The sequence below is a fragment of the Engystomops pustulosus genome, chromosome 5 (genome assembly GCF_040894005.1).
Source record: "Engystomops pustulosus chromosome 5, aEngPut4.maternal, whole genome shotgun sequence".
Classification (NCBI taxonomy): Eukaryota; Metazoa; Chordata; class Amphibia; order Anura; family Leptodactylidae; genus Engystomops; species Engystomops pustulosus.
In genome coordinates this window covers 180,464,871-180,487,887 of record NC_092415.1, presented here as the reverse complement: position 1 = coordinate 180,487,887, position 23,017 = coordinate 180,464,871, and the positions used below count along the sequence as shown (strand labels likewise).

Here is a 23,017-nt window from a genome sequence, read left to right as displayed (position 1 = left end):
AATCCACTGATCCTGACAATATCATATCTGAATTAAAAGAAAACTGAATCTATTTGATGTGTGCCGTGTCTCCATATCCTATTAAATTGGATTGAGAATCTTACATGTGTGCCACCTACTTTTGAGTGTGCGGTACCCATACCTCCTTCTATATTCTTGTTGTGGGCATCATACCACTCGTTTGTGGCCTCATCATAGCATTCAACATCGAATGTTGTGGTAAATCCATTGAAGCCTCCTACAACAAAAAGACAGTTGTCTACTACTTGATTCCAAAGTTGGTTCATGTTGTTTACATGTCTGGTATTGCTGATATTGTAGGCTTCTGCACTTCTTGGATTCAATTCTGGAATAATCTTCTAGATATTTGATTAATAAATGAATTTCTTGTTTATTAAATTTGTTTTGCCAAAATAGGAAGGAAGTTTGGATCTTTTGGAACAACTCATTTCATTGAGAGAATCAGAGCAAAAAGGTCATTATCTACTTACCTTGTTATTTAGTGTAGGGCGCTGGCATCGCTCCTTTGCTCATTCATGGGTGATATCAGTGCATGGGACCTACTTCCTGCCTGGATTTCTCAATTGGGTCAAAACATTTTACAGTGTTCAAATAATCCACACTATCGAATCTACCAATGATATACAAATACCCCTTCAAATATGCTGTTCCATGATAAGCTCAATAGCATTAGTAGGGCTACCTCTGCTCCAGCCACCAACTGCAAACAAGGCTTCACATAAAGGCTTTTGAAATACTTATTTGAGTAGCCATTTGTGTTGAGGTCAAAAACAGCTCAAAGGGCATCAATGATAATTAGTTTACAATGTTCAACCAAAAATTAGAGAAGTAATGAGAAACTAACAGTATATAACTTTGTTTCCCCATATTTTGAGATCTTTAACATTTTTAATATGAACTAACTTTGCAAGTTGAGTATTTATGGCTTTTTCATCCCTTTCTCTAAATGTCTTTGTAGGTGAAGCAAAAAGAGAAATATTATGCAATTAAGGGGGGCTCAAATCAGGTTAGTATGTGCTTTGCGTGTCTGGAATAAAATATCAGGGTATCACTGATACAAAAACTTATATTAAATATGCAAATATGGATTTAGGGCAATCACATATTAGGGGTGTTCCCACAGGAATCAATCCTCCACATTAACGGTGTTCCCAGCAATGGCACCCGTGTGCCTCCCTGTGCCCCTGGATCGTGTCTGCAGCGTTACTTTCCTTCCCTGGATCCAGCGGCGGTCCCTGTACCCGCCTCTTAGTGCATGCAACTGCTCTGTAAGATTTAAAGGGCCAGCACGCCGATAATTGGCGTTACATCCCCGACTATAATCCCGTGCTGCCTGTCTACGACTCTGTCTCTGCCTCGCGATTCTGTACCTCTCCTTGGTCATCACGACAGACAAAGTTGTGCCTGTGGAGCGACCTGGTGGTACCACACTGCAGCTTGTCCAACCCGCTTTGCGGCGGACTCTGGAGAAAACCCGGTACCACTTAGACTCCGCCGTGGTTCAGTGGGTCCACTACCCCTGAATCCTGACAGTAAGATCCGTGGATCCTGACAAAGGTTCTGCTACCTGAACTGGCTGATCTCTCCACCATCGTGACCCAGCAGATTGCCGCACAAGGCCATCAACTTGGACAACTCAATACTATCTTGCAGCAACTGTTGGCAACCCAGCACCAGCGTCGAGTAGCTGCGGTACCATCCTTTACTATGGCTACGCTGTCTACTGCTGAACCCAGGTTGCGACCCTGCGTGCCCAGCAGGTTTGACGGAGAGGTCAAATTATGCAGAGGCTTTATCACCTAGTGCTCCTTGCATATTGAACTAATGCTTACACAATTTGTCACACAATGGGGGTCATTTACTAAGGGCCCGATTCGCGTTTTCCCGACGTGTTGCCCGAATATTTCCGATTTGCGCCGATTGTACCTGAATTGCCCCGGGATTTTGGCGCACGCGATCGTATTGTGCCACATCGGCACCGGCATGCACGCAACGGAATCGCGAACGGACCGGGTAAGTAAATCTGCCCCAATGTGCTAAAGTGGCTTTCGTGATCAGCCTTCTCTTTGGGAAAGCCCTGGAAACCACATGCTCCTGTCTATTCAGAGGTTCCTGAGCTTCGCTAATTATTACCGGCAATTCATACCACATTTCTCTTCCCTCGTATCTCCCATTGTGGCGCTGACGAAGAAGAACGCCAATCCTAAATTCTGGCCTGCGGCGGCTGAAGAGGTTTTCTCTAAGCTGAAGTCTGCCTTTGCCTCTGCTTCCGTTCTCACCCGGCCTGATACTGAGAAACCGTTCCTGCTAGAGGATGACGCCTCATTCGTTGGTGCTGGAGACATTCTCACCCAGAAGGGACTCGAAGGGCGAACCTTCACCTGCGGCTTCTTCTCTAAGACCTTCTCAGCCGCAAAGAGGAATTATTCCATAGTTGATTCTGGTCATAAAGCTAGCCTTCGAAGAATGGCATTAACTTCTGGAAGGAGCTCGTCACCAGGTCTGTATCTACACCGACCACAGGATTCTCCAGTATCTCCAGACTGCTCAGCATCTCAAACCTCGACAGGCCCGCTGGTCCATCTTCTTTTCTCGGTTCAACTTCTTGATTCACTTTCTTCCAGCCGAGAAGAATGTCAAAGCTGCCCTCTCTCATGCCTCTCATGTTGTTGGGGAAAATCCGGCTCCTCAACATATCGTTACTCTAGAACGACTGGTTTTTGCTGCTTCTGTGGACCTACGGCAGCTTCCTCCTGGCATTTCCAACCAGCTCTTCAGAAGAGGATACTAACTTGGGGACATTGTGGCTGGGCACCCTGGGGTGCAGAGATTTATCACTCTTATATTTCGTTACTACTGGTGTCAAGGACGTTCAACATTTTGAGTTCCTGCGCTTACCGTGGATAGGGCCTAACTTTACTTTGTGGGAAAACCGCATTAAGAGCACTGGAGTGAGGAGGATCCTGCTGCAGGGAGTGCAGGTAGGTGAGTATTAATTTTTTTTATTTTATTTTGCAGTGGCTACTTGTTGGTGGCTACCTATGTACTGGGGAGCATGTGCTGTAACTAAATATCTACTGGGGGCATATGCTGTGGCTACCTATATATTGTAGGGGCATGTGCTGTGGCTATCTATTTGGGGGCAGGTGCTGTAACAACATATCTACTGGGGGCATGTGCTGTGGCTACCTATATATGGTAGGGGCATGTGCTGTGGCTATCTATTTGGGGGCAGGTGCTGTGACAACATATCTACGGGAGGGGGGGGGCATGTGCTGTGACTACCTGAGGGTAGTATAAAAATATACAGCAATTGCGAAGAACAAGTATATTACATATATCAAGATATTTAGTTATGTCTTGTAGATGTACAGGGGATTAGCCTTCAGTAATAAGTATTTGTAAAACACTTAACACTATTTGTTTTAAAGACCCATAAACTGGCTATAAGTATAGGTTGATGATTAGTGAGAACTATAGTTATATCATTCCAACACTAGGAGTCACTATTTCTCCTACTAAGGAAAGAGTTTTACATTTGTGTCATTTTGATAAATTGTAACATAACAAACAAACGCGAATGTCCACATAGAATTAAATCTGTTACATCAAATTGCCTGTACAGGCAGTCCCTGGGTTACATACAAGATAGTTTCTTTAGGTTCTTTCCTAAGTTGAAATTTTTTTCGTTCCAGTGACAATTGGACTTCAAACATTTTGCTGTAATGGGACCAAGGATTATCAAGCCCGAGACTATAGTAAAGCATTCAGACAGCTTCACCCAAGGTCACAGTGGGCAGAGAGGTCCGTCTGTAACTAGGGGACTGCCTGTATTACATTTTGTGATCAAAATAGCTTATATTCTTGGTGTGACATACTGTCATCTACATATTATGCTACACTGATATCTGCTTGGTAGATCAAATATAAGCTAATAGTTGGTGGCTCCTAGGATAGCTCAGATCATACAACTCAATTTATTTATATATAGGCTATCACAATTGGGTCAACGGAATTGTAGGTCACTGTACTGTGTAGTAACTATAATCATTATATCCGCTAGGCTGCTAAATAAAATGCATAAACACATAAACAATACAGCCCTCCCTTGGAGTTAACTGTCTCTGTTTCCATCTCTGGTCAGGCTATAAAGCCTCTGTTTGTGATGTCATGTATAGTGACATCATAGAGACCGATAGTAAGTCACCAATACTGGGTCACCTAGTATCCATAGGTGGTATTCAGTTGAAAGCCTAAACCCTTACCCATTGATTACGTCAGTCACGCATGCGGCTCAACTTTTAGATCAATCTCAGAGCGAACTGAATGTGCAGCTGCATCAACACTTGCTAACCAGTATGTGTATATTTCTGCTAATGCACATGCGACAATGGTCCATGTATGCGTGCCATAATTAGTCCAAGTAATCTACAAGTAATGCGTAAGCATAGGGTTGATTCACATTTACATTTTATTAATCTCCGACAGTCATGGCCAAAAGCTTTGAGAATGAAACAAATGTTAATTTTTATTAAGTCTACTGCATCAGGTTTTATAATGGCAATTTGCATATACTCCAGAATGTTATAAAGAGTGATCAGCTTAACAGCAATTAATTGCAAAGTCAATATTTGCCTAGAAAATGAACTTTTTCCCCCAAAACACATTTCAACTTCATTGCAGTCCTGCCTTAAAAGCAGCAGCTAACATGGTTTCAGTGATTGGTCCAGTAACACAGGTGTGGGTGTTGATGAGGACAGGACTGGAGATCAATCTGTCATGATTAACCCTTTCACGACCCGTGACGTAATGGCACGTCACGGGTCGGCCGCGGGTGCATGGAGAGGGCTCACGCTCTGAGGCCTCTCCATAGCCGGTAAGTCTTTGCTGCATATTGCAGCAAAGGCTTACCGGTAACACCCGCAATCGGTGCCAGCACCGATCGCAGGTGTTTTCCCGCTGATCACCGCCGGCAAAGCTGTCGGCGGCTTCAAAAGGATGGCGGCGCATGGGCGGCGCCATCTTTTCGAGGATCGCCGCTCCCCGTGACGTCATCGGGAAGCGGCGATCCGTCGCCATGGTAACCTCGGGTCTCACGAAGACCCGAGGCTACTTCGGGTTAACCCATGCATTACAATGTGCTATCAGCACATTGTAATGTATGAGTAGTAAAATAAACATATACTGCCATACTGTAGTATGGCAGTATATGATAGGATCGTGCAGACACCCTAGGGTTAAAGTACCCTAGGGAGTCTGAAAAATAGTAAAAATAAAAATAAAAAAAAGTTAAAAAAAAAAAATTATAATAAAACCGCCTAAAAACTGAAATCACCCCCCTTTCCCTAGAACTGATATAAATATAAATAAACAGTAAAAATCATAAACACATTAGGTATCACCGCGTCCGAAAATGCCCGATCTATCAAAATATGATAACATTTTTTCACTGCGTCTAATCCCGTAACGGAAAATCGCGCCCAAAGTTGAAAATGGCACTTTTTTGTCATTTAAAAAAAAAAAAAAATTCTATAAAAAGTGATCACAAGGTCGAACAGTCCTAAAATTGATAACATTGTAAACGTCATCAAAATCTGCAAAAAACGACACCACCCACTGCTCCGTACACCAAAGTATAAAAAAGTTATTAGTGCCAGAAGATGGCAAAATCCCCCCAAAAATTTTTGTACAGAAGGTTTTAATTTTTTTAAATGTATGAAAACATTATAAAACCTATATAAATTTGGTATCCCCGTAATCGCACCGACCCGCAGAATAAAGTAGACATGTCATTTGGGGCGCACAGTGAAATCCGTAAGATCCAAGCCCACAAGAAAACAGCACAAATGCGTTTTTTTACCAATTTCACAGCATTCTGAATTTTTTTCCCGCTTCCCAGTACACGGCATGGAATAATAAATACTATCACTATGAAGTGTAATTTGTTACGCAGAAAACAAGCCGTCACACAGCTCTGGACATGGAAAAATAAAAAAGTTATGGATTTTTGATCATGGGGAGTGCAAAATGAAAATGAAAAAACAAAAAAGGGCCAGGTCCTGAAAGGGTTAAGTAAGAATCATACCACTGGACACTTTAAAAGGAGGCTGGTGCTTTGCATCATTGTTTCTCTTCTGTTAACCATGGTCTCTTAAAAGTGTTTTGGGATCGGGCTACCAGCAGTGCAGAGCTTGCTCAGGAATGGCAGCAGGCAGGTGTGAGTGCATCTGCACGCACTGTGAGGCGGAGACACTTGGACCAATGCCTGGTGTCAAGGAGGGCTGCAAAGAAGCCACTTCTCTCCAGAAAAAAACATCAGGGACAGACTGATATTCTGCAAAAGATACAGGGAGTGGACTGCTGAGGACTGGGGTAAAGTCATTTTCTCTGATGAATCCCCTTTCTGATTGTTTGGAACATCTGTAAAACAGCTTGTTCGGAGAAGACGAAGTGAGCGATACCACCAGTCTTGTCTCATGCCAACTGTAAAGCCTCCTGCAACCATCCATGTGTGGGGCGGCTTCTCAGCCAAGGAAATCGTCTCTCTCACAGTCTTGCCTAAAAACACATCCATGAATAAAGAATGGGACCAGAATTTCCTCCAAGAGCAATTTCTCCCAACCCTCCAAGAGCAGTTTGGTGATCAACAATGCCTTTTCCAGCACGATGGAGCACCTTTCCATAAAGCAAAGGTGATAACTAAATGGCTCTGGTAACAAAACATAGAGATTTTGGGTCCATGGCCTGGAAACTCCCCAGATCTTAATCCCATTGAGAACGTGTGGTCAATCATCAAGAGACGGGTGGACAAACAAAAAACAACAAATTGTGACAAAATGCAAGCGTTGATTGTGCAAGAATGGACGGCTATCAGTCAGGATTTTGTCCAGAAGTTGATTGAGAGCTGCCAGGGAGAATTGCAGAGGTCCTGAAGAAGAAGGGTCAACACTGCAAATACTGACTTGCTGCATTAACTCATTCTAAGTGTCCATAAAAGCTTTTGTTACTTATAATATGATTGCACTTGTATTTCTGTATGCGATAAAAACATCTGACAAACCAGAGGGCAACAGATCATGTGAAAATATAATATTTGTGTCATTCTCAAAACTTTTGGCCATGAGTGTAGGACTCCAACAGTTCACTGTATGTCGAGGTTGGTGCATATTACTAAGGTAATTTGAAACATACAGTGGGTACGGAAAGTATTCAGACCCCTTTAAATTTTTCACTCTTTGTTTCTAGCCAAATGGTAAGATCAAAAAAATAAATAAACAAAAATAAAATTTTTTACTCATTAATGTGCACTCTGCACCCATCTTGACAGAACCCATCCCCTCCAAAAAAAATGTCGATATTTTTGCTAATTTATTAAACAAGAAAAACTTACATATCACATGGTCATAAGTATTCAGCCCTTTTGCTCAGTATTGAGTAGAAGCAGCTTTGGAGCTAGTACAGCCAGGAGTCTTTTTGGGAATGATGGAAAAAAAAATTCACACCTGGATTTGGGGACCCTCTGCCTCTTCCTTGTAGAACCATCTTAAGGAGGATCAAAAGAAAATGGACGCATGTGAGTTACATATGAGTATCACAGCAAAGGGTCTGAATACTTATGGCCATGTCATATTTCAGTTTTTCTTGTTTAATAAATTAGCAAAAATATCTACATTTCAGTTTTTTTCTGTCAAGATGAAGACATGGTGCACATTAATGAGACAGAACTTTTTTGATATTACCAATTTGCTGCAATGAAACAAAAAGTAAAAAATTTAACGGGGTCTGAATACTTTTTGTACCTACTGCAAGTATAAATATATACCCCTAATATACATTCAGCTTACCAATTCTTAATATAGTAAATAATGCCCTGTGCGGCTCCCCAATCAATAAGCAAAATTTATATATCAAAAATGGGGGACCTAATCTGGAAATGACCATACTTCAATTACAGGGGGAATAGATCATACTGAACATCAATCCTATGTTACATAAAAGATAAAGCTACGACAGAAACTTAAAAAAAATATAGATAATCTTTACCATATTCATATTACTATTAAATTATATGGTAACTTGACTATGAAGTTGTCTAGGAAGACTAAATCCATATAAAATTAACACAATTTGAAAAATTAATAAAATATATGCAGTGGAAAAAATCACCCTGGTGGACATGTACCGAGAGAATAAAGCTAGAAGGTAGATAACGACCGGAACCTAATTTAAATCCGATATCCTTCAAAGAAAAGCTGTAAGTGTAAACCCATCGTTCAGACCATTTAGGTTTAGACTCTCCAGATTCCCCTTTCGGCGACCTGGCTTAAATTATTCAGGTACCTAAAATTTAAGATGATTCATGTCACCATAATAAAAACGATGGCAGGTCAGACCTACCATATTTTTGCCAGCTGGATGTAGAGAAAAAGAACCCCCGAAAAAGGTGCACAGTCAGACGAAAGTGAGCAGCGTGACCCTTAGTTAATGAGCCCCATAGTGTCCTATCTTCAGGAAGCATGTTCTAGAGCAGGAGGAATTGTGAAGATTTTACATAGTATTGTATCAGCCGGTAGAGTGTAATAGAGCAGGAAGAGCTGGAGATGTATGGTATACTGAAGATTTTTCCATCAAAGCATATCGGTTTATGTACCTCTCTCTGCTCTGTTCCATGTTTCCTGCAGATTCCTCTGCATGTGGCATGTTTCCTTCAAAATAAGATTGAATGCCCATTTTGTGTGAATGTGTCCTCCTAACTCTCCATGGACAGAATATGTTGGGTTCCAATGGGCTAATCCTATTGTTTTCAGTGAAATATTGTAAACTTCCACCCCCTTGTCTGGGAGAATCTTGTACCTTTCACCCTGGAATTGATACATGCACTGCTCTTCAGATCCAGAGGACAATGCTATTTTATTGAAACTAGTGTTTAAAAGTCATATGATACTGGTAGTGAACTTGCAGAGGAGGAAGATGTAGCTTCATGTCTGGAAAAGATATCTCGGGGGGCAGCATAGTCTCTGATGTTAGGGAGACCAGATATCACACAACAACTTAGGGCACTGCGGTAGACATTAACATCGTGGGCATCATACCACTCATTTGTGGTTTCATCGTAGCATTCAACATCAAATGTTGTGGTAAATCCATTGAAGCCTCCTACAACAAAAAGACGGTCGTCTACTACTTCAATTCCAAAGTTGCTTCGTGGTGTGTACATGTCTGGTACCATATGCCAAGTATTGCTGATAGGGCTGTAAACTTCGGAACTTCTCAGACGATTATGTCCATCAAAACCACCAACCTGAAAAAGAAAATATAACACTGTGTGGGACTTATAAGTTCTTTTCAGAGAAAAAAGGATATACACCACCACACTAACAAAGAAAAGCTGTGTTATGTTTACAGTCCCCTGCGAAAGTATTCGGCCCCCTTGAACTTTTCTACCGTTTGCCACATTTCAGGCTTCAAACAAAAAAATATAAAATTTAAATTTTTTGGTAAAGAATCAACAACAAGTGGAACACAATTGTGAAGTGGAACAACATTTATTGGATATTGTAAACTTTTTTAACAACTAATAAACTGAAAAGTGGATTGTGCAATATTATTTGGCCCCTTTACTTTCAGTGCAGCAAACTCACTCCAGGAGTTCAGTCTCTGATCTCTGAATAATCCAATGTTGTCCTAAATGACTGATGAAGATACATTTAATCCATCTGTGTGTAATCAAGTTTCCGTATAAATACACCTGCTCTGTGATAGTCTCAGGGTCCTGCATCATGAAGACCAAAGGAACACACCAGGGAGGTCCATGATATTGATGTGGAGAAGTTTAAAGCCGAATTTGGAAACAAAAAGAGTTCACAAACTGAAAACAATCTGAGGAGCCGTGTGCAAGCCATCATATTGAAATGGAAGGAGCATCAGACCACTGCAATCCATCAAGACCCGGCCATCTCTCTAAACTTTCATCTTAAACAAGGAGTATACTGATAAGAGATGCAGCCAAGAGGCCCATGATCCCTCTGGATGAACTGCAGAGATCTACAGCTGAGGTGGGAGAGGTTGTCCATAGGACAACAATCAGTCATACACTGCACAAATCTGCCCTTAATGGGAGAGTGGCAAGAAGAAAACAATTTCTCAAAGTTTCCCATAAAAAGTCTCAATTAAAGTTTGCCAAAAGCCACTTGGGAGCCACCAAACGTGGAAGAAGGTGCTCTGGTCAGATGAAACCAAAATCGATCTTTTTGGCCACAATGCCAAACAATATGTTTGCCATAAAAGCAACACAGCTCATCCCCCTGAACACCCCATCCCCACTGTCACACATGGTGGTGGCACCATCCCCACTGTTACACTTGTTGGGGCAGCATCATGGTTTGGGCTTTTCTTTAGCAGGGCACGGGAAGATGGTTAAAACTAACGGGAAGATGGATGGAGCCAAATACAGGACCATTCTGGAAGAAAACCTGTTGGAGTCTGCAAAAGACCTGACACTGGGACGGTGATTTATCTTCCAAGAAAATTGTCCCAAACATAAAGCAAAATCTACAATGGAAGGTTCCCAAATAAATGTATCCAGGTGTTAGAATGGCCAAGTCACAGTCCAGACCTGAATCCAATGAAGAATTTGTGGAAAGAGCTGAAAACTGCTGTTCACAAATGCTCTTCATCCAACCTCACTGAGCTCCAGATGTTTACCAAGGTAGGATGGGCAAGAATTTCAGTCTGTCGATGTGCAAAACTGATAGAGACCTGATACCCCAAGTGACTTGCAGCTGTAATCACAGCAAAAGGTGGCAATACAAAATATTAACTTTGATCCTCCGTGTGCTGCTAGCGGCCCGCATCCTCTTACCTGTTCCCGCTTCTGGCTCCCGCCCGGCGGACATGCTAGCAGCCCTATCCCCTAGGACATGCACACGCCGGCTTTGGAAGATTTAAAGGCCCAGCACTCTACTGATTGGTGCTGGTCCTTTTCAGGAAATGGTTAAAAGCCGGTTTCCCTCAGCATTCCCTGCCAGATCTGCATGGTACATCCCTAAGAGAAAGCTTACTCTTTTGCCTTGTGCCTGTGATTTGATTTCCCGTTGTGACCCCAGACCTGTTCCCGTTTACACTCCTCCGCTGCCAGCCCTAACCTTCTGTTTTTCCTCTGACCCTGAAACTCTGTCGCCTGTCTTGACCTCCTGCCTGTCCCCGACCATGAACTTGCCTTCCGACTCTGTACCCCGCCTTGGCTGCCACCGCGGACAAGGTCGCACCTATGGAACGACCTGGTGGAACCACATCACAGCAAATCTAACCCACTTTACGGCAGGCTCTGGTGAAGACTGGTGCCACTTAGACTCCAGTCCCAGATGTGTCATCATCTGCGGTGGTCCAGTGGGTCCTTACTCCTGAAGCCTGACAGTAAGATCTGGCCATGGACCCCTCCAAGGTCCAGCTGCCTAAACTGGCTGATCTTACCACCATTGTGGCCCAGCGGTCCCAGCAGATTGCCGTACAGGGAGAACAGCTTGGTCAAGTCACCGCCATGTTGCAGCAACTGATGGCTACTCAGCAACAACGTCAAGCTCCTGTGGCCCCTCCTGCTATTCCGGTTAGCCTGCCTGCCGCTGAACCTAGACTGAGACTCTCCATGCCCTCAACGTATGATGGAGACCCCATGTTGTTCAGGGTCTTTATTACCCAGTGCTCCTTGCACTTTGAACTTATGCCATCTCAATTTGTCACAGAAGGGTCTAAGGTGGCATTCATCATCAGCCTCCTCTCCGGGAAGGCCCTGGCCTAGGCTACTTCTCTCTGGAACAGAGAAGATCCAGTTGCGGCTACTCTAACAGCATTCCTCGCTGAAATCCAGTCCGTTTTTGAGGAACCTCCACGGGCATCTTCAGCCGAGACTGCACTGCTGAAGCTGCATCAAGGGGACTTGTTTGTTGGTGACTATGCAGTTCAGTTCTGTACCCTGGCCTCTGAACTCACCTGGAACGATGCAGCCCTGACTGCGACCTTTAAAAAAGGACTTTGACAAGTTTAAGATGCACTGTCTGCACAAGACCTGCCATCTACTCTGAGTGGTCTCATCACTCTGGCCACTCAGATTGATATTCGTTTTAAGGAGCGCGCTAGAGAGCTACGTCTTGAGCAACCGCAAGCCCGTGCCTTCCAAAGGCCGCTTCAGACTCCTGCTGTGCCTTCTGCAGAGGATCCTATTGGACAGAGCCCGACTTTCTCCCCAGGAACGCTCCACACTTGAAACGTTGGCACAGGTAGCCAGTTTCAAGTGTGTGCCTTCTTGGACTCCAGGTCTGCAGGAAACTTTGTGGATGCTGCTCTGGTCTCTCAGCATCACATCCCAGTGGCCCGCCTCAAGAAGCCACTAGTCATCTCCTCGGTCAGTGGCCAGATTCTCTCTGATCCAGTCTGGTACCACACACAGTCCTCGTACCTGCAAGTTGGAGCCCTACATAAAGAGAGACTATCCTTATTTACTGCCTCGTGCCACCTCGCCCCTCCTGCTGGGTCTTCCATGGTTGCAGCTCCTGTGCTTAATTGGAAGACGGGGGAGATTCTTTGTTGGGGGCCAGATTGCCAGGCCCGCTGCATGGTGATTCCTCATGCAGTACCCATCATGGCCTCTTCTGTGGTTCCCAAGCTTGCTATCAGGACTTTGCTGACGTCTTTTCTAAGAAGTGAGACAAGACTTTGCCGGCTCACCACCCCTATGACTGCTCTATTGATCTCCTACCGGGTACGTCTCCTCCTCAGGGTCAGGTGTACCCACTCTCTGTACCTGAAACTGCTGCAATGTCGGACTACATCAAAGAAAACCTGCAGAGGGGGTTGACACGTAAATCCTCTTCCCCGGCTGGTGCAGGCTTCTTCTTTGTGACCAAAAAGGATGGGTCACTCCGTCCATACAACCTACTACCGCGATCATAACAAGTCACCGTTAAGAATCGCTATTTGTTACCTCTGATCACAGAGTTGTTTGACCACCTTAGTGGAGCCAAGGTCTTCTCCAAACTGGACCTTTGTGGGGCCTACCTTATCTGCAGTTGCAAGGTCTTTAACACTCTTGATGAACACTTCGAGTATTTGGTGATGTCATTCGGACTTTGCAATGCACCTGCCGTCTTCCTGGAATTCGTCAGCGGCATCTTCAGGGATCTACTATATACCTGTGTAGTGGTCTATCTTAACAACATTCTGGTGTTCTCTATGGATCTCGAGTTCCACCAGTACCACGTACGACAGGTCCTCAGTCGCCTAAGGACCTAAGTATGCCAAACTTGAAAAGTGCCAGTTTCACCAATGGAGTCTTCCTTTCCTTGGCTATATTATCTCTGACGGAGGCTTCCAGATGGATCCTGCCAAGCTATCTGATGTTCTTCAATGACGCACTATACAGCGGTTTCTGGGCTTCCGCACTTCTCCTCTCTGGTGTCTCCTATTGTGGCGCTCACCAAGAAGGTTGCCAACCGCTGACTCTGGCCTTCAGCAGCTGAAGAGGCCCTAACTAACTTAAAGTCTGCATTTGCTTCTGCCCCAGTTCTTGTACTTCCCAACACAGAGAAGCCTTTCCGTCTGGAAGTCAATGCCTCCTCAGTAGGGGCTGGAGTGGTGCTTACGAAGAAGAGCCCCAAAGGCCGACCCCTCACCTGCGGCTTTTTCTCTAAGACTCCTCAGCAAAGAGGAATTACTCCATAGAGGACTGAGAACTGCTGGCAATTAAACTTGCCTTAGAAGAGTGGCGTGACCTCCTGGAGGGAGCTCGTTTTCCGGTCCGCATATACACTGACCACAAGAATCTCCAGACTGCTCAGTGACTCGATTCATTCACTCATTTTATTTTCGTCCAGGTGAGAAGAACATCAAGGCAGATGCCCTCTCTCGTGCCTCGGATGTCATTGGGGAGGAACCGGCTCCTCGGCATGTCATCCCTCCTGAGCGACTGGTCCTGGCCACTCCAGTGGACCTACGACAACTACCTCCTGGCAAGACCTATGTCAGACCGGAAGATAATTCTGACTTGGGGACATTGTTCACGTGTGGCTGGGCACCCTGGGCTCTGTCGCCCTCATGTCCCAATTCTACTGGTGGGCAGATCTGGTCAAGGATGTTCAGGACTTTTTGGCTTCCTGCACTTCCTGTGCCCGGAATAAGCCGTCTTGTCTCAAGACTGCTGGTCTCCTTCTGCCGTTGCCAATACCCAGCTGCCCGTGGTTTCACAAACTGCATCACGGATCTTCCGCCTGTTAAGATTGGGTAACACATAAGACAGGGGATAGTGTGCCCTGAGCTAGCCCCAACCTCTGTCCCTTTCTATAGCCCCCCCACGCTAAACCGTGGGGCGACTACTTGAAGACTCGAAATACACTGATAAGTGTGGAAGGGAAACACAAACAGACTGACAAACATAAAACACAAAAGAATAGTAAACTAGCCGGATTCACAACGAGAGGGTACGTCAATAGCAAAATCAGTAGGCAAAGAGTCAATGTCAAAAACGAGCCGAGGTCAACAACGATACAGATACAGATACAGAGCAAGTCAAACCTAATGCTGAGCGAGTGGAGAAGGGATTTCAAACACTGGCACAGGTGACTAGTGAAGCTGCAATTTATGCAGCCAGAACTCCACCTCCAGAACCTGATGGGAGCTGGACAGCTTCTGGGAATAAACCCCTCATGGTGCAGAACAACCAGGCACCAAGCAGAGGTAGCACAAGTCCCAGCAGTTCCGAACACAACTCCTAGACAGCGCGAGATCTTAGCAGCCGCTGCCCAGGACGAGAGGTGGAGTTTGCGCGGATACGCGCCGGGGTTCGGAGAACGCTGCTGGCACCACCAGAAGAACCAGAAGTCCCAGCATTCTCCCTAGCGAGCCTTCGGACCCCTAGATCTTAAAGATGGGTTTTGAGGGTAGGCCTGATGGAATAACCTGAGTAACCGCGGAGCATGAACATCTCTAGCCGGAACCCAAGACCTATCCTCAGGACCAAAACCTTTCCAATGGACCAGGTACTGCAGGGAGTTACCTACCCATCTGGAATTCACAACTTTTTCCACCTCAAATTCCAGATTCCCCTCCACAATAGATGGAGAAGAAGGGTCAGGAAGAGGCAAAACAGGCTCAACATACCGCTTCAGAAGACTCTTATGGAAGGTGTTATGAACCCGCCACCCTGCTGGAAGTGTAATCTTGAAGGAAACCGGGTTAACAATATGAGTAACAACAAATGGACCTACAAACCTGGGCGCAAACTTCAAAGAGGGGACCTTCAATTTAAGGTTTTTCGTGGATAACCACACTTTATCCCCCACCACAAACGTATCAGAGTTAGTGCGCCTTCTTTCAGTCTGTTGGACCATAGAATTTTGTGCCCTCTGAATATTCTCCCAAACCAGACCAGAGCGAGCGCAACTTGGATGTAATAGCTTCCGCTCGAGGAATATTAGAGACAGGCACAGATGAAACGAGGATGAAAACCATAATTGCAGAAAAACGGAGATACCTGTGTGGACGAACTACAGTGGTTATTAATAGCAAATTCTGCCAACGGAAGGAATTTCGCCCACTGGTCCTGACTGTCTGAGACAAAGAGTCGCAGATATTGAATCATCTCCTGATTCATTCTCTCGGACTGACCATTAGACTCAGGGTGAAACGCCGACGAGAACGACAAATTAACTTCCAGTCTAGAACAAAATGCTCGCCAAAATTTGGAAACAAATTGTACGCCCCTATCTGACACAATATCATCTGGTATACCATGGAGGCGTACAATATTCTGTATAAACAATTCAGCTAATTCTTCAGCTGAAGGTAACTTTTCTAATGGAACAAAGTGTCCCATTTTAGAGAAACGGTCCACTACCACCCAAATCACTGTACAGCCTTGAGATGCTGGCAGATCAGTGACAAAATCCATAGACACTTTAGACCACGGCCTGGTGGGAACTGGAAGCGGAAGAAGAGGCCCCTCAGGACGTCTCCTGGGAGTCTTTCCTCGCGCACAGACCTGACAGGCTTGGACAAATGCGTGCACATCATTAGTCATATGAGGCCACCAGTAACTTCTCTTTAAGAGATCCAAGGTACTCTGCATTCCCGGATGACCTGCCAATACCGAGCAATGCGTCTCCTCCAACACTCTCAAACGACAAAAAAGAGGAACAAATTTGCCTTCCGGAAGGTCTTTAGGTGCAGATCTTTGTCCTGCTAAAATTTGAGAGGAGAGGTGGGAGGAGACAGCTGCCAGCACAACCCCTGTAGACAAAATATTTCTGTCAGTAGCCTCTGGAAGCTCAGGAGTCCCGAAGCTACGGGACAAGGCATCAGCCTTCACATTTTTTGACCCAGGTCGGTAGGTGACCACAAAATTAAAGCGAGAGAAAAACAAGGCCCACCTAGCCTGACGTGAGTTCAAGCGCTTAGCAGTATCCAAATATACTAAGTTCTTATGATCCGTGAGTATAGTTATCGGATGAAGAGCTCCCTCCAAAAAGTGCCGCCAGACTTCAAATGCCCACTTAATGGCAAGGAGCTCTCGATTACCAATATCATAATTCCTCTCACAAGAAGAAAACTTTCTAGAGAAATATGCACAGGGCCTAAGTCTGGTGAGAGTGGAGGACCCCTGAGACAACACTGCACCTACTCCTACCTCGGAGGCATCAACCTCCACAACAAACGGTAGAGAGAGGTCAGGTTGAACCAAAACTGGGGCTGACGAGAATGCCGCTTTTAAAGTTTCAAACGCAGAGCAAGCGGCAGGGGACCAATTGTTTGGATCAGCACCCTTACGGGTTAGATCCGTGAGGGGTTTGGCGATCACGGAAAAGTTCTTTATAAAGTTCCGATAATAGTTAGCGAAACCTTAAAGACGTTGTAGGGCCTTAAGATTGGTAGGCCGAACCCAGTCCGTGAGCGCCTGAACCTTACTCGGATCCATCTGTACATCAGAGGGAGTCACAACATAACCTAAGAAGGAAACCTTCTGGATGCAAAAGACACACTTTTCCAGCTTAGCGAAGAGGTGGTTTTTGCGCAACCTGGTAAGTACTTGGCGGAGATGTTGCTGGTGAGAAACCATATCAGGAGAGAAAATCAAGATATCGTCTAGATACACCACCATAAACACACCGATGTAATCATGAAAGATGGAGTTCATAAACCCTTGAAAAACCGCTGGGGCATTACTCAAACCAAAGGGCATAACCAGGTATTCAAAGTGTCCCAAAGGTGTATTAAATGCGGTTTTCCACTCATCCCCTTCTCGGATCCGAATCAGGTTATAAGCCCCTCTGAGATCTAATTTAGAGAAAACTTGGGCCCCAGAAACCTGATTTAAGAGATCCGGGATCAAGGGGAGAGGACCTGAGTTTTTTACCGTTATCTTATTTAATTCTCGATAATCAATACACGGCCGTAAACCACCATCTTTTTTCTCAACAAAAAAGAACCCGGCCCCAGTGGGCGACTCAGAGGGACGGATATGTCCGATTGTCAAGCTCTCATCAATATAACTCTTCAGTGCCTCCCGTTCTGGTACTGACAGGTTATATATACGACCCTTTGGTAATTTAGCATCAGGAAGAAGGTCAATTTTACAATCAAACTCCCTGTGAGGAGGAAGGACTTGGGACAAGGGTTTTGAAAACACATCTGAGTAATCAGAGAGAAAACCTGGAAGACTCTGATCTTCCGCCACCACTGTACATAATGAAACTCTGGTCAGGTGATCCTTACAGTGAGGACCCCAGTGAACCAGCTCCAGAGTTTCCCAATTAATTACCGGATTATGGATCCGGAGCCAGGGTAGACCAAGAATGACGTTTTCAGACAAGTTTTCCATAACTAGGAAAGAACACCATTCTTCATGCATAGCTCCTACCATAAGCTTTATCTGCGGGGTTCGGAATTTAATCAACCCTGCCTATAGAGGGGTCAAATCCGCACCCGACATCTGGATAGGAGTGGACAATGGAATCAATGACATGCAAAACTGAGAGACAAAATTATAATCAATAAAATTAGATGCAGCACCTAAATCCAAAAAGGCGCGACCAGTGCAGGAAACAGACTGAAACTTAACCGTACAAGGTAAATACATTCTAGACACAATTGGGAGTACCTGAGCTCCTAAGCAGTCCCCCCGACTACTGCTTAGGAGCGGAAGTTTTCCTGCTGCTGCCTCTTGGAACAGGTGTTGATCTGATGATCAGGACTTCCACAGTAGAAACAAAGATGACGTCTCAGTCGATGTTGCTTCCGCTGTGCAGGAGGGATGTTATCCAGCTCCATGGATTCCAATTCTGGACTACCTGGAGACAGACTGGCCGCTGGCTGACAGTCAGAGGACACCCGAGGTGATCGCCTGGATCTTAGGCGACGATCAACTCGGATGACCAGAGTCATAGCATCATCTAATGTCTGAGGCTCGGCATAAGCTAAGACTAAGTCCTGTACTTGGTCTGACAGTCCGGACATAAATTGGTCTTTTAGGGCGCAGTCATTCCATTGCGAGTCAGTCACATACTGTCTGAACTGGGCACAATAATCTTCTACTGTCCGTTTTCCCTGACACAGAGATCTAAGGTGGGAAACTGCCAGTGCTCGGTGGTCAGGTTCGTCATAAATCTGGCCTAAAGCAGAAAAAAAAGCGTCAAGAGAAGAACGGGATGGAGAGTCAGGTGGGAGAGAAAAGGCCCAATTTTGCGGATCCCCACGCAACAGGGAAATTACCACGCCCACCCTTTGAGTCTCTGTGCCCGATGAACGAGGGCGTAAAGAAAAATAAAGTTTACAGCCCTCCCGAAATGAAAAAAATTTCTTACGGTCACCAAAAAACAAGTCAGGGAGAGGAACCTTAGGTTCAGGCATGGGTGGCAGTGGGTCCTGCGGTGGTGTCTGCCGTGGAACCTGCATAGATTCCTGAATTTGGAGACGGGAAGCTAGATCCTGAACAAGCTGAGTTAGGGTCTGGACCTGAGCGACCACAGCTGACAAAGGCTCCATGGGAGGAGAGAATGTAGCAGGTCGGATACAGGATGCAGACCTATGTGTGGCCAGTGTTTCTGTTAAGATTGGGTAACACAAAAGACAGGGGATAGTGTGCCCTGAGCTAGCCCCAACCTCTGTCCCTTCCTATAGCCCCCCCACGCTAAACCGTGGGGCGACTACTTGAAGACTCGAAATACACTGATAAGTGTGGAAGGGAAACACAAACAGACTGACAAACATAAAACACAAAAGAATAGTAAACTAGCCGGATTCACAACGAGAGGGTACGTCAATAGCAAAATCAGTAGGCAAAGAGTCAATGTCAAAAACGAGCCGAGGTCAACAACGATACAGATACAGATACAGAGCAAGTCAAACCTAATGCTGAGCGAGTGGAGAAGGGATTTCAAACACTGGCACAGGTGACTAGTGAATCTGCAATTTATGCAGCCAGAACTCCACCTCCAGAACCTGATAGGAGCTGGACAGCTTCTGGGAATAAACCCCTCATGGTGCAGAACAACCAGGCACCAAGCAGAGGTAGCACAAGTCCCAGCAGTTCCGAACACAACGCGAGATCTTAGCAGCCGCTGCCCAGGACGAGAGGTGCGGTTTGCGCGGATACGCGCCGGGGTTCGGAGAACGCTGCTGGCACCACCAGAAGTTTCAGCATTCTCCCTAGCGAACCTGACACCGCCTTCCTCAGGCAATACTGTCATCTGGGTGGTAACTGACTGTTTTTCCAAAGTTTCCCATTTTGTCCCTCTTCCAGGTCTGCCGCCTGCTCCACATCTTGCCAGTCTCTTCTTCCATCACATCTTCCAGCTCCATGGACTTCCCTAGCACATCGTTTCTGATCGAGGGGTTCAGTTAGTCTCCAAATTCTGGCATTCTCTGTGTAACCTGCTACAAGTAAAGTTGGATTTTTTTCCGCCTACAGTCTAATGGTCAGGTAGAAAGAATTAACCAGACTCTGGGCTGCTATCTCCGCCATTTTATTATGGCCTGTCAGGACAACTAGTCCACTCTGGTGCCATGGGCGGAGTTTTCCTATATCTCCCTAGATTCCGCTTCTGCCGGCTCAGCACCTTTCTTCATCAACTATAGACTGCATCCACACCCTCCTCTTCCTCTACCTGTGTTCTCGAACTTACCTGCGGTTGAAGAATTGGTACAAGATCTAAAGTCCATTTGGGAGCAGACTCGCCTTTCCTTGCTACAGGCTTCTGCTCGAACCACGCTCCAGGCTGATGAGAAGTGCAGGTCTCCTCCTATCTTCTCTCCAGGTGACAAGGTCAGTTTGTCCTCCAGGTATGTCTGGCTAAAGATCCCTGGCTATAAACTTGGTCCTTGTTTCTGGGTCCCTTCGAGGTGCTCACTCGCATCAATCCAGAGGCCTACAAGCTGTGCCTTCCTCCCACCATGCGCATCCCAAACTCCTTCCATGTCTCCTTACTCAAGCCTGCCATCCTGAACCACTTCTTCCGGCAAGTACCTCCTCCTGCTCCTTCGGCTGACTCCACCAACATCTTTGAGGTAAAGGAGGACCTAGATATTAAGATGGTGAGAGATAAGTGGTTCTTCTTGGTTGACTGGAAGGGGTTCGAGCTAGAGGAGAATCCTGGGAACCCAAGGATAATATTCTGGGCCTCCGTCTCCAAAGAGGGGGAGGCCGAATGTGGTGGGGTACTGTCCTGACTGCTCCCGCGACCCACGTCTGGGGTAGCGGGATCACCCATGATCCACCGTGTGCCCCTCGGCATCCTCTTACCTATACTCGTTCCTGACTCCTGCTCGGCAGCCGTGCACACGCGTCCCTGTCTCCTAGGGCGCTCACCCCAGCTTCAGAAAATTTAAAGGGCTAGCGATCCGCTTATTGGTTCTGGTCCTTTTCAGGAAATGGTTAAAAGCCGGCTCACCCCAGCATTCCCTGTCGGATCTTTGAGAAAGCTTACTCCTTTGCCTTGTGCCTGTGATTGGATTCCCCATTGTGACCCCGGACCTATTCCCATTTACGCTCCTCCGCTGCCAGCCCTGACCTTCTGCTCTGCCTCTGAGCCTGAACCTTTGCTGCCGACCCGACTGGTCCCTGACCATGAACTTGCCTTCCGACTCTGTACCTTGCCTTGGCTGCCACCGCGGAAAAGTCACACCTGGGACGACCTGGCGATACCACACCGCAGAAAATCTAATCCCACTTTGCGGCAGGCTCTAGTGAAGTGACCGGGTGCCACTTAGACTCTGGACCCAGATGTCGGCTTGTGTCATCGTCTGCAGTGGTCCAGTGGGTCCACTACCCCTGAAGCCTGACAAAGGGGCCGAATAATATTGCACGCCCCACTTGTTAGGTTTTTTTTTTTTTTACAAAAGCTTAAAATATCCCATAATATACATTCCACTTCACAATTGTGTCCCACTTGTTGTGGATTCTTCACCAGAAAATTATAATTTTATATCTTTATGTTTAAAGCATGAAATGTGGCAAAAGGTAGAAAAGTTTAAAAGGGCCAAATACATCCGCAAGGCACTGAAAGTGCTTACAGCTCAAAGGCTAAACTGTTATTGACCTGTTCACCATGAGCAGCCAGATTTGTTCTTCACAACTTCCTACACTGGTAGCATCATTAAGCTGAACACTCCCTGCTTCACATGTCCAATTAATTCAAGGTCATTCAGCTACGATCACATCAAAGGTTCTTCAGATGATTAATCACAAGATATTGACCTTAAAATAAAGGACTAGTGGTAGCCAACTGACTAAGTGGCCCATTACTAGACTGGTTTGTCATCTCCAATGAAGTTGTACTGTATAAGCTATTATGGTCTGTGACTGCTAAGCTTACTCATGTTCAAGGTTTGTCTCATGTCAAAATATCTCCTCCATACCGCATATACTTTTTCTCTATAGGCGATGGCTCCCACTCCGCTTCTCCGGTTCATCATTGGAGAAATTGTGCTCCATTGCTTGGTGTCAGGGCTGTACATCTCAGCAGTGAACAAACACTCATTCCCATTGAACCCTCCACATATATAAATCTGTAAAAAAAAATAAAGATTGACATCAATTTTATATATACCCATAGAAGTAAGACCTCTTAATAATAGGGATTTATTTGGTCAAGGACACACGGCCCATTATGTAGTAGAGAGTTATCTGAAGGGGCACTATTGTTTGTCTTATCTCTGAAGTATATGCTACTCCAGGTACTTCCGCCTTAAATAAAGGAGATATGACCCTTTTTGTAGTCTCTTTGGTGGTGTTCTAACTCATACAACAGTCCATACCAGAAACTTTTTCATGTAGACATCGCAAGTGAAAAAGAAAAGTTGGCACTAACCATTTTCTTTAAAATAATTTTTTATTTATATCTTCATTAAAAATACCGGGGAGAGGATAAGGAGTAGGAGCACTTTCTTTGACAACTTGTTTTGCGCTAATCCTAGCGCTTCATATTTCCATCTAGTTTGGCAAGATGAAGCGATAGGATTAGAGTGAAACGAGTCGTCCCTAGAACATGCTCCTACTGCTTTTCCTCTCCCCTGTATTGACTGCAATTTTTAATGAAGATATAAAGAAAAGATGGTTTTTAAGAAAATGGCACCAACTTTTCTTTTCTACTTACAATGTACACACAGTCCATAATTGGTGCAGCTTAATTGATGTGGCGCTATTAGCCAATAATCCTATATGTATGGGATTCATACCAATCCTATACTTATGTTCCGGGGGAAAAAACACTGGAACTGATTTTCATTGTGGGTTTCATTGCTGTGGATTTAGAATTAAAGCTATGGTTGTAGAAATTCCAAACCATATTCTGGAGAGTAGACATTCTTTGGGTGCAAGACACTTGCATTCGATGCTGGAATAATCTTCTGGATGTTGGACTAAAAAATTAATTTCTTGTTTATTAAAAATGTTTTTTTTTCCAACATAGGAAGGAAGTTTGTATTTTTTGGAACAACACATTTCATTGAGAGA

The 23,017-nt window shown here is 45.2% G+C and overlaps 1 protein-coding gene across 3 annotated transcripts in view; it reads right to left on the bottom strand.

The window, feature by feature from the left end:
- Positions 1-8,914: 8,914 nt before the first annotated feature.
- Positions 8,915-23,017, bottom strand: part of LOC140134260 (kelch-like protein 10) — a 32,181-nt gene continuing 18,078 nt past the window's right edge. For all 3 annotated transcript variants that reach the window (XM_072154842.1, XM_072154843.1, XM_072154844.1), the window contains 2 exons: positions 21,922-22,071; positions 8,915-9,322 (listed from right to left, as the gene is read on the bottom strand). In XM_072154842.1, coding sequence (XP_072010943.1) covers positions 8,948-9,322; positions 21,922-22,071 — 525 coding nt within the window. In that variant the 3' untranslated portion in view covers positions 8,915-8,947. The remainder of the gene's footprint in view (positions 9,323-21,921; positions 22,072-23,017) is intronic.